This window comes from Malania oleifera, chromosome 13, assembly GCF_029873635.1.
Source record: "Malania oleifera isolate guangnan ecotype guangnan chromosome 13, ASM2987363v1, whole genome shotgun sequence".
Taxonomy (NCBI): domain Eukaryota; kingdom Viridiplantae; phylum Streptophyta; class Magnoliopsida; order Santalales; family Ximeniaceae; genus Malania; species Malania oleifera.
Window position 1 is genome coordinate 31,132,980 of NC_080429.1, and position 11,646 is coordinate 31,144,625.

The 11,646-nt window shown below is 35.2% G+C and overlaps 1 protein-coding gene across 3 annotated transcripts; it reads left to right on the forward strand.

The window, feature by feature from the left end:
• The first annotated feature begins 1,600 nt into the window (after positions 1-1,600).
• On the forward strand, positions 1,601-11,196 carry LOC131146147 (uncharacterized). Of its 3 annotated transcripts, XM_058095512.1 has the most exons (6): positions 1,631-1,732; positions 2,076-3,842; positions 5,970-6,968; positions 8,046-8,271; positions 9,052-9,194; positions 10,710-11,196. In XM_058095512.1, exons 2-6 carry the CDS (start codon positions 2,082-2,084, stop codon positions 11,022-11,024), a joined length of 3,444 nt encoding a protein of 1,147 aa, XP_057951495.1. In that variant the 5' UTR covers positions 1,631-1,732; positions 2,076-2,081; the 3' UTR covers positions 11,025-11,196. The 3 variants fall into 3 exon arrangements, with proteins under 3 accessions (XP_057951494.1, XP_057951495.1, XP_057951496.1); XM_058095511.1 differs by having other exon boundaries at positions 1,601-3,842; XM_058095513.1 differs by lacking the exon at positions 8,046-8,271 and having other exon boundaries at positions 1,690-1,732.
• The last annotated feature ends 450 nt before the right edge of the window (positions 11,197-11,646 follow it).

Consider the following 11,646-nt stretch of genomic DNA (forward strand, 5'->3'; position numbering starts at 1 on the left):
GGCTTATGGGTGGCGAATAATTTTAGAGAGAGAGGGTGAGGCCGTGAGGAGAGACAGAGAGAGAGAGGAGAGAGCGTTAATGGGGGGTCTTCTCAATATGTTTGGAATTCAATTGAATTCCTGAAGGTTTAGAACCTTCTATATGTATAACTAATTTGATATATATATATATATATATATATATATATATATATATATATATATATATACACACACACACACACATGTTAGTTTATCCTTTTAATTCAAGTTTATACTTAGACATAAGTATTATCTTATTATTACAATATTATATTTTTATTTTTGTTTTATTATTATTATTTTATTTTTATTTATTTATTTTTCAAAGATTATTACACTAATCTCATATAAATATTTTGGGGTCGTTACAAGTTTTTTTTAAATTGACATCAAAATAGTAGGACTTTCATGAGACCTAGATCTCTGCATAAATCCAACAAAAGTCTTTTCAAAAGGGATAAGGGTTGAACATTTAAAAAATAAACCATTGTAAGGGATGTAAACAACATACAAGGTAAGCATGACACCCACTTAAGAGAATGGGTGTTTAAAGTGTTAACCCTTTGAATTTCCAAGAAAATAAAATTTAAATTGTTACAATTTCCCTTACTCAAATTATACTCTCGAACCTAATCTCCTACAAAAAAAAAAAAACTTTCATTTAGTTTGCCTTTTCAAAAATAAAATAAATAAAGTGACGATGCAGTTTTCAAAAGTAAAAAATGATAAGTCAGAGTACCCTATACTTGTTTGATTTCTAAACGATCACCAAATGTTGATAACTTAAATGGGTCTTCAAAATCCGATGTTGACGGTACACACTATTACAATTGTTCATGTGAATATTGTTAGCAATTAATTAACATATACAAATTCGAAATTTGAGTGGCCACTAATTTTTGCACTAGATTTTTTGTTGTTTTTCTAAAAAAAAATGTTCACCCTTTTTTCTCTACCTATTTGTAGTAACCTGAGGCAGTTCCCCAAAAGAGTATATTCATTCATTTGATAAAAGAATGCTTATTTTAAGGGAATTGTAATTGAATGTAGTTAGAAATGAAAAAAATTTCACCTTTTTTTTTCAACATGTATTATTGAAAATTATATTTGTTTAAAAATATTTCAATGAAATATGTACAATTATTTTTTTTAAATCTTACAAACACTATTTACAATTAAATATTTAAAATTTTAATATAATGCTGCAGTGGCATTAATAATATTTTTAATGAATTATGTCAATAAAAAAAATTATAATAATTATTATTTTGTTTACTATTATGTAACTTAAATATTATTAGACGTTACAAAAGTTATTAATTTAATTATTAATAGTGATTACTTCAAATATAATAAGCATTTAAAATAGTTAGAGAATTACAAGGAGATTTCAAATACTAATCAAATTATTAATTTAATCATTATCAGCGATGGTATAAAATTAAATTATAAATTTATAGATGAATTTAAAAAATACTAATCATATTTTATTAATAAAGAGTTCTTAAAATATTAATTATTTTTATTTTTATTTTATAATTTTTTACTATAATATTAACGGTTACTTCAGATTTATTTTGGAGCTCAATTTTTTATAAGATGAGAAATTAAAAATCTTAATATTATAGATTTGTATATCGTCCAATAAAAATCTCCCATTTTCTGCAGATTTCTCACTCACCGCCTCCAAAATCTGAAGATCATTTCCAAGGTCGCCCTCTCTCTCTCTCTCTCTCTCTCTCTCTCTCTCTCTCTCGTTTTATTGATTTATTATCATCTATTGGAGCCCATTTTCGAAAAATACATTCCGAAACCCTAGCTCCAGTTTCTTCTCACAGCATTTACATTTTCAAACTCTTTGAATATTATTGCTATTTTGTTGATTTAATTGTTAAATGTCCAAATTGCTCTTGAATTCTACGAAATTCAGCTATGCTATCTCGGTTTGATCACTGAGGCATGATCGTGTTCAACGAACCATTATTTATGGGTTTGGTTCTTAAATTTCTTTAGTTTTTGTAATTTTGGGGTTTTGAGTATTTGAATTTTCTTAGTCTGGTATGATTAATGGAGATGAGACTAGCGAGAACTCAAGAGAAGTTACCTCCCCGGATCCATCTTGCGAGTTTTCGCCCAAGTCGGGAAACAGTGATGCATCCCCTGCTCAATCTCACTATTCATCTTGCGGAGAGTCGGAGTACGACAGGTACTGCAGCGCGAACTCAGCCATGGGTACGCCAAGCTTGTGTAGCTCACTCGGAACTTTCCATGAGTGCCTTGATTCTGAATTTGGGTCTCTGAAAAGTTTTGGGCTTGGAGATGCTAGTGGTTTGGAAAACTTTAGCTTGGGAGGGAGGTTCGTTAGAAGTCACGATGACCAGGTACTGCCATCTTCTGGTGGATTTGATTGTTTGGATGATCGTAGACTTGAACTTTGTAAAGGAAATATTGATGATCACGATCCTGGAACTTCCATAGAACTAGGCGATGGTTCGTTGAAGATAAGAAATGGGTCAAATTTTTATGGTTACGACGATAATTCTTTCTTGCCCACTACCACTCTTGCAACAAGAGGTGATACTACATTGTTAAATGCTGGTAATGGATCTAAGTTACGAAGGCTTGGGGACGTAAGTATTCACTTAGACTATGATGTCTGTGGTGAAGACGGTAATGGAGATTTTTTATCGTGGAGAGAACATGGTGAGACCGGGGTGTCACAAAGTGCTGCTGAAAATGTATCCCATGAAGCGATCATGGATAAAAGAATTGTTGAGGGTAATTCTTGTAATTCCCAGTTTTCATCAGTGGTTGAAGAAGGTTCACCGGATTACATGGTTGCTGCACAGGTAGACAGTGATTTTGATAGGTTAAATTCAGAAACTAATTTTCAATTTGATGTAAGGGATACAGAAAGGTTATCTGCAGAAGATGAAACATCGGCGAGGTGTGAACATTCAGAAGATGAGGATTCAATGTACAATTATGGTGCAGATGATGGGTATAAATTTGATTCGTGTTCTGGAGAGAACAAACATTGTCACCAGGATGTGAAAACTGAGAATAGAAACCCATTGGTTATGAACTCATCTATAGCTTATGGTTCAGAAGATTGGGAAGATTTTATGCAAGAAACAATGGAAACTGCTGTCTTAAACAATTTTCAGGAGCAGAGGCAAGAGAAGATTGAAACTAAAAGAACCCTTCAGAAGTCTACTTCTGTGACCTCGAGTGGCTGTTCAAGTTTTGGTGGGCTGGAGCAAAGAGAAGATGCTGGAGATATTCCTCTAGTCCATAATCAAACATGGGGTGCTAATGAATCAGAGAAATTTGATATGACTTATTCTGTGACAATGACTGGGGTTCCAGATTTCAGTGAACTGGAGCAAGGAAATGTTCCTAGAGCGACCGACCAACTTGGAGGTACTGATGATGCTGCAGAGTATCTTGAAAGCTGTACCATCCGCAACATTTTTGAAGCTGAGCAGGAATCCCTGAAGCAGAAATCTTCTTTGGAGGTAGATTTGAATATTGTGAACGGTGAACATAAAAACATAAATGCCGAGAAAGTCAGTAGCATTGATCACAGTCAATTATCAGAAAATCAAGTGTTGGGGAAATCAACATCACAGTTAGATCCCCTTTCCAATATTACTATCAGTCAAGTTCTCCTGTCAACTGATGTACCTGGAAACAATGAGGCAGAACTCTTTAAAGGTGATGAACCAAATTTGGCCCGGCCAACATTTGAAAATAATATAGGGAAAGCATCAAAGAATTCTTCTAAATCAGTTGATTTCCATGAAGAGCAGCCTGTACCGGTTAGTTTTCAGTCCCAACTTCTTTTGACAATTGTTCACTGCTTTGCTTTGTTGATGTTGTCACCGAAAAACCAATGGTAATGGTGTTTTCATTGGGTTAATTTAATGAACGATTTTTATTACAGTTTTTTGTAGCCCGTAGTCCTACCTAGAATGCATATATATGCATTCTTGTATGCGCCACCCAAAGCACTTGCAAGTGGCACAGTGCCTGGTGCTATGGGTAACAAAGGGTTCTGGGACCATGGGGAAGTTGTTTACTGTTAAACATGATTAGCGATGGTTCTTTATTTTTCAAATGATAAAAGAATGAAATAAAATAAAGTAATTTTCACTTTTTGGGGGTAACTGAACTCTGTTTTTCTTTTTATTTGAAGCTCTTTTCTTTGGAATCAAATTATATTGTCATAAAAAAAGGTGGGGGGAGGGAATAGCTACATCCACTGGGGATACATTTGGCAGTAAGCTTTATTGAAGAAAATGTGGAAGAATATGAATTTATGTTGTTAACTTACCTCTCTAGTGGAGAGAAGTGGGACGATGCGGAAGGGTGGAACAATAAAGGAAGCATAAGATATTGAAAATGTATATACGTGTGTGTGTGTGTGTGTGTGTTATGGAAATAAAAGCTCATTTTTTAATTAGATTTTGATAACCTATTAGATGCACTTGATGTTGAAACTTCGTATGTAATATGAACAAGGCAAAGCAACACAATTTTATTTGTATTGGTGCCACAACTCTGATCCTAGCATCCACTCCACCTAAATTTGAGCAGCAGGAATGTGAAGCGCATCATCGCACTTTTACGACTGTTTAGTTTTCTAATCAATCACCCCACATTGTTCTCGAGAAGGTAGCATGTTGTTGCTAAACTTTGTTTGCACGTAAAATCAAAGGCAAACCTAAATGATCATGGTAAGAAAATTATATTTTGGGAACCAAAAATTATTTAAAAATTATTTCTAAAATTCTCAAGTTATTGGTGTAAGGAAAAGCATTTTAGCCCTTATGAGGTAGGCCACCTTAATGTGTGGAGGTATAAGCCTTTTGTGAATTTTATTTTCTAGAAAAAACATATGTAAATAAACTACACATATTTTTGAAGATAAAGAAGAAAATGAAGAAAATTACAAGTAAAACTTAAACAAATTAAGTGTAATTTGTAAACTCATTGTTGGCCCTTCTAAGGATACTAACTTGAATTCATCAAGCAAATCATGCTAAGAGAGAGTTATAACTTATAAGATAACAAAGTCAAATAATTTTCATGATCTAGGATGCAACTCTTGGTTGTTTTTCAAAATTTGATTTTGAGTGTTTTAGAAATCAAATCATATTACTTTCTTCGTAAATCTTTCTGTTTTCTATTTGTATATATATAAGGAAATCAACTCATATTAGGACATTCTTTTCGGATAAATATGTCCTTAAATTTTTTTAGCCAAATCATGCTTGGGATTTTTAGACCCAAAATGTGTAAGCCTTAACTAAAAGCTTAAGGCATTCCTTTTAAACAATTAGATAAGTCTATATATAATGCATGGACCTTTTTGGGTTTTGGTATTTAAGACTGTACCTCAAAACGTTTTGGGCATGCCCGGCTTGAGGTGAGCCTTAATTGAGCCTTTTAAATCATTGATATTTTTTATTACTATTTCTATTTGCAAACCTATGTCAAATCTTTAAATTCCAAATATGAATCCTAATAGCTCCCAATCCAAAAGGGTTTTGGTGCCAAATAATTCATGAATCCAGGCTTTCCACCGTGCTTATGATTGGAATGAACCATAAAATCAATGTAGCATCATACTTATGTAAAGATGTTTTCCTTATCTCTCTCTCTCTCTCTCTCTCTCTCTCTCTCATATAAATGCAATGAGCATCTATTTGGTTTTGTAGATGCAAATAAATTTCCAAGGGTTGCTTGTACCATTTTTGCGCATTTTGTTTGTGATTTTAACCCACTAATAGTTGTCATTAACATTTATCACCTTTTGGTTAATTTGTGCATCACTTCTGTATCAGATGATTACCTAACTAAACACTTCTTTGTGAAAGGGCTCTTTAGAGTAATGGAAGTTAGGCTGCTAGTGAAGATAGTTAATATTCTACCATTTCTTGCAGACAGAGAATCTGGAGTTTAATCAATTCTATGATGAGGTTGTCCATGAAATGGAAGAAATTTTACTCGACTCTGGCGAGTCACCTGGGTCTAGGTTCCGTCAAGGTAAAATAATGTTTCGATCCCACCTATCTCTGCCTTCAAGGGATGGTGGGGCAACTGCTTCCACTTCTGGCATGGATGATGCCTATTCACAAATTCAGCACCTGTCAAGAATTGATGGTGTTGAAGTAGTAGGTGCAAAGCAGAAGAGGGGAGATGTTTCACTCGGTGAAAGACTGGTTGGAGTAAAGGAATACACGGTGTATAAGCTAAGAGTGTGGAGGGGCAAGGATCACTGGGAGGTTGAACGCCGATACCGTGATTTTTGTACTCTTTATCGTCAATTAAAGTCATTTTATGCAGATCAGGACTGGATTCTTCCTTCTCCATGGTCCTCTGTCGAACGGGAATCCAGAAAGATATTTGGAAGTGCTTCTCCAGATGTTATTGCAAATAGAAGTGCTCTAATTCAAGAGTGTTTACAATCTATTCTCCACTCCAGGTTCTCATCCAGCCTACCTGGTCCTTTGATTTGGTTTGTATCCCCCCAAAATTCCATTCCTAGTTCTCCCGCATCAAGTACTTCGCCGGTGCCTTGGTTTAATCTTTTTTCCAGAGGCATGGATGAGGAGACTGTCACCTCTTTTGGGAAGACCATATCACTTATAGTTGAAAACCGACCTAACAAGTCTATGAAACAGACGCTAGAAGAACAACAGTATGCTTGTGCTGGATGCCACAAATATTTTGATGATGGAAAAACCCGGATACGGGAATTTGTACAGACATTTGGATGGGGCAAGCCTCGACTTTGCGAATACACTGGTCAGTTGTTTTGTTCTTCATGCCATACCAATGATAGTGCAGTTTTGCCAGCCAGAGTTTTGCATCACTGGGATTTTACTCAATATCCGGTTTCTCAATTGGCTAAATCATATCTGGATTCTATACATGATAAGGTAACCTGAAGATTAGAACCCTTTCTCCTTTTTATTTGAACGCTTTCTCCTATTTATATATCTTTTGTGGCTTTCAAAATTTAAGGTATATCTGTAAAATTTTGTGCCTATGAATGAGTCAAAACAATTTCACAAGGCCAGCGATAAATAATGTTATGGGCTTTATTTTAGTGTTTGCTTCTTTAGTTGAGGATGTTTTGTGTTTTAATCCAGTAAAGGGTACTAATTTGCTTCCTATTAGCCTCACTTGCATCAAACTGTGGAGTTCATTTGGCACTGATACTGTGAAATGCAAAGTCAAGGCTAAGCTGTTGATACCCTTGTTTTATATATATATATTTCATGATTGAAATCTCTGGTCAGACTGATACAAAATCCCAGACATTCAGTGGTCACATTTTTGTTGAGGTTTCTTTTTCATTAAAAAAAAAAGCTATAGATTTTAGTTTCTACGAGATTCATTAGATACCTACATTTCATGATTGGAGGAAGTGGCTGTATGAAACTAAGAATAAGCTCTCTATTTAATAAAGACAATTTTGGATTGCACACTGGCATTGAAAAAAATTGTTCTCTGCCTTTCTCAAACCTGTGTCAAGTCTGGTTACACACTGAAGGGGAGGGCTAGCTCTTTCTGTGCAAACAGGTCTGATAGTTGTTTGTATAAGATCTAACCTTGAGAAAAGGGGGGGGGGGGGGAACATGCCTGGATACTGCAGTGCAAGTTGCAGATAGAGGTGTGGATTCCCTACCCCCGTCAAGAGCACCAGAGATTTGGGCTCAGGGTCCTTGTGTACGGGCATGTATTGAGTCCCACACCAGGTGTGTTCTGGGGATGTCTAGGCTTTACGTGGGCGCATGGAACCCAACTGTAGGCTGGTCCTTTTGATGTGGAACCAGCTTGTAATTGACGTGGAACCAGCTTGTAATAGTTGCATTCTGTACTTATTGGGTTTCTTTCTTTCTTTTCTTTCTTCCCCCCCCTGATTCACCACATTACAGATGAAATTAAGCTCTTGCCTACTAAATTCTATGTAGGCAGTAAAAAGTGTTGGTAATTTATTTCTCTTCTTGCAGCCCATGCTTTGTGTCAGTGCTGTAAATCCTCTCCTATTCTCAAAGGTCCCAGCCCTGCTTCATGTTATGGGTGTTAGGAAAAAAATAGGAGCCATGCTTCCATATGTTCGCTGCCCATTTCGGAGGTCTATCAACAAGGGACTTGCATCTCGAAGATACCTTCTTGAAAGCAATGATTTCTTTGCACTTAGGGACCTCGTTGATCTTTCCAAAGGGGCATTTGCAGGTTAGCTTCTAATCACAATGTTAGAATGCATTTACAAGTACGGCTTCTTTGTCAGCTTCAGAATTTATTCTTGTAGTGTAATATACAATGCTTGGACACTACACACAGAATATGTGTTTGGACAAAAAACTGAATTTGGCTCTTTAGGTGGCTCTCATTCTCTAACTAGAGTTAGTATTTTTGCTGAATATATGTAGGATCAATTCCGGAACCCATAATTTGTCATTGTGTATTTTTTTGGCAACAGGATGATTCCATTTTCTTCAAGAGCTTTATTGTAAAGAATGAATAGATGTCTTCATTTGCAGATGCAGCTAAAAAATCTGGAATTTTATTTATTTATTTATTTATTTGCATTGTTCAAAATTTATTCATATTTTAAATGTTAGTTATTATTTATACAGTCAGATGCGTTTGAGAGTGGTTTCATGGTGGAAGTGCCATAAAGTTCAGGAAATGAAGTTTGTTTGGTCAAACAAACTTAAATAACTATAAATTTTTCTTTTAAATACAACTGGCAGCGTCACACAACCAGGCAATGAGTGTAGACTCATTATTAGGTTTTCTATTTTAATAGCATGTTCAATATTTTCATGACTTTAGGCTTTTAAGTTCACCTAAGAGTATGGTTAATTGCAGGCTTGAAGTTAAATTACTGAATTTTATCTCCATTAATGAAGCAATTATAGCCATCGTTTTTTTGTTGTGCTGGTGGCCTGTGATCTAATGTGTTTGCACTGATCTCTTTGCATGTTCTTGGTGCGTGCTGACTTTTGGCAGCTCTCCCAGTCATGGTTGAAACTGTATCAAGGAAAATATCAGAGCATATCATTGAGCAATGCCTTATATGCTGTGATGTCGGTGTCCCTTGTGGTGCTCGACAGGCTTGTGATGATCCATCTGCACTCATTTTTCCTTTCCAGGTGGGTAGACATTTTCCTCACTTATTTGGTTTTGGCTCCACTAATCAGAAGAGTATTTTGGGTATTCAAGAGGGCTATAGAATCTGACTTTATGTTCAAACATGTGAATTTAACAATATCTCAATCCCCTTTCTTGATCATGCATTTAACCTTCCCAGAAGTGAGAGTTTCACCCCTTGGGTCATTTCTCACTCAATACCTGCCTTTGGATCATTGAAACCTTCAGAAAACTGTGGTCATGGTCAGCTCTGTTGGTAAAAATATTTTTGATAAAATTTTCAATTTTTTTCTTTTTTGTTTCCTAGAAAATAAAGTGTGATTCTACTAACACCCTGTCTGTATTGCCAACCTAGGGTATGTTGCTTTGTTGTGAGAATACCATAAAAGAAATCACCAGAAGGAAAAAGGACCTTGATGTAACATTAATATGAGCTTGGTGTTTGTGGTCATACTTCTAGCTTGTCAGCCAGTAGGCACCAATACACAGGATCACTTTCTAGCATGAGTTTGTTATGTATTTGGAATCTTCTCTATGTAAAAAACCTTTTGGATCTTCTTTCCTTAACCCATACCTTTTTCTTCCCTATTTCAACTCAGCATAAAAAAAATGGTTCAAGAAGATAGATTGATTTTATTTATTGTTGTATTGAATTGAGCCAGTCTTTTCTAATTTGTTTTCATTTTTCAAAACAGAAAACATGTTCAGTCCTTGAAGCTCTCATCTAAAATTGAGGAAGTGAGAGCTTACAACTGGTTATCAAGAAAAATACACAGATGAACCCTTGGAATGTGTGTGGAAATTCGCTTGTGCCAAATGTGCCTTTATTTTCAGAGGAAAAATGTCCTAGGTTTATGTGTGGTTTGCAGAAGATCTATCCCTAGGATTAGAACAGTCATAGGATAGTGAGTTGATAGCTTCAGAATAAAAGAACTGCTGATCCAATAACAGTGCAAATTTTTTTATTATTTAATAGCATCGAATAGGTAATGGGTGAATATATATTTTATCCTATTTCATGTCAGATGGGGGCCATGGGGCACTATAAGAACTTCTGGATCACTGTTTTTTTTTCATTGATCTCTCCACCGAATCCCCATAGTATTGAGGAAAAGACACGTGAACCAAATCCAACCTTAAGTTTTCTAACATGCGTTAGGGAGCATGGATTTCAGTGCTTCGATTTGGATTCGTAAAGATTTGGAAGAAATGCAATAGAATTTCATACTATGTTCTGTCCAAATCCATTCAAATTCAAATCCAAACTCTGAAATCTATGATCCCTAACACTACCAGTGCAAACCCTAATGAACCCAGATCTAGCTAATGTTGAGGCTAAACCACTTGGTGGCAGGTGCTACTGATTGGTTAGTCCAACCAATGTACATAGGCACCTTATAATAAAGTATCTGCAGAAAAATGTGTTTTTTTAAGGTTGCCTAATAATGTTCCAAACCATCAGACTGCTATCATTATTTTTCATCCCTGATTGCTGATCATTGAAAAATTTTATACAGGAAGGTGAGGTTGACAAGTGCAGATCTTGTGATTTGGTTTTCCATAAGCATTGCTTCAAAAAGCTCACAAGCTGCCCCTGTGGGGTGCATCTCAATGTGGGAGAGGGCATGGGGAGATCTAAAAATGAAGTAGCCCCAAAGGCTGGCAGTGATTTGGGAGGAACTTTGAGCCTGTTAGAGAAGAAACTGGACTCCAAATCACCAGTAGGGTTCCTCTCTGGATTGTTCTCCCAGGCAAGGCAGGAAAAGATTGGGAGTTCCAAGGACAGCGACACTGTCATCTTGATGGGCTCTTTGCCAACCACTTCTTTCTGATTGTAATTCTAATGTACTGTTGTATTTTATCTCTGAAACCAGAAAAAGGAAAAAAAGGGTAAAGTGAATAAATTTGTTTCACCTTTCAGTTTGCTGTAAAGGAATTTGAGCCAGTTAATGTTGTAAAAAATTTTCGTTTGTTAATCTATACATATGTTTTTTGGTTAATCAATACATTTTTTTTTTTTTTTACATGGAGGGTTTGGCTATAGATTAAATGACTTTTGGGACATCTACTATAGCAATTTTTGAGACTAGAGAATCCTGTGAGAAATGTATGTTCAAGTTAAGATAATGCTAGGTTACCCTTTTAGAGAGATCTGTAAGTGCAATTTCATAAATCAATACAAATTTATTAAGAAAAATTAAATACTGATCACTTGTGAAATATAGTTCTTACATTTTTAATTTACAAAAATTATTGTAAAAATGTCAGCTGGTTTTAAATTTTTCAGAATTTGTACAAAAAAAGTTGAAATTATATGGATTTCAGTTGGATTTTGATTTGGATGAATTTGGATAAATTTAAATATAATTTTGTATTATATTTTATCAAGATCAATACAAATTCAAATCTGAGTGTTCTCCAAATATTGAGTTATTGTTTTTAAATTCTTGTATA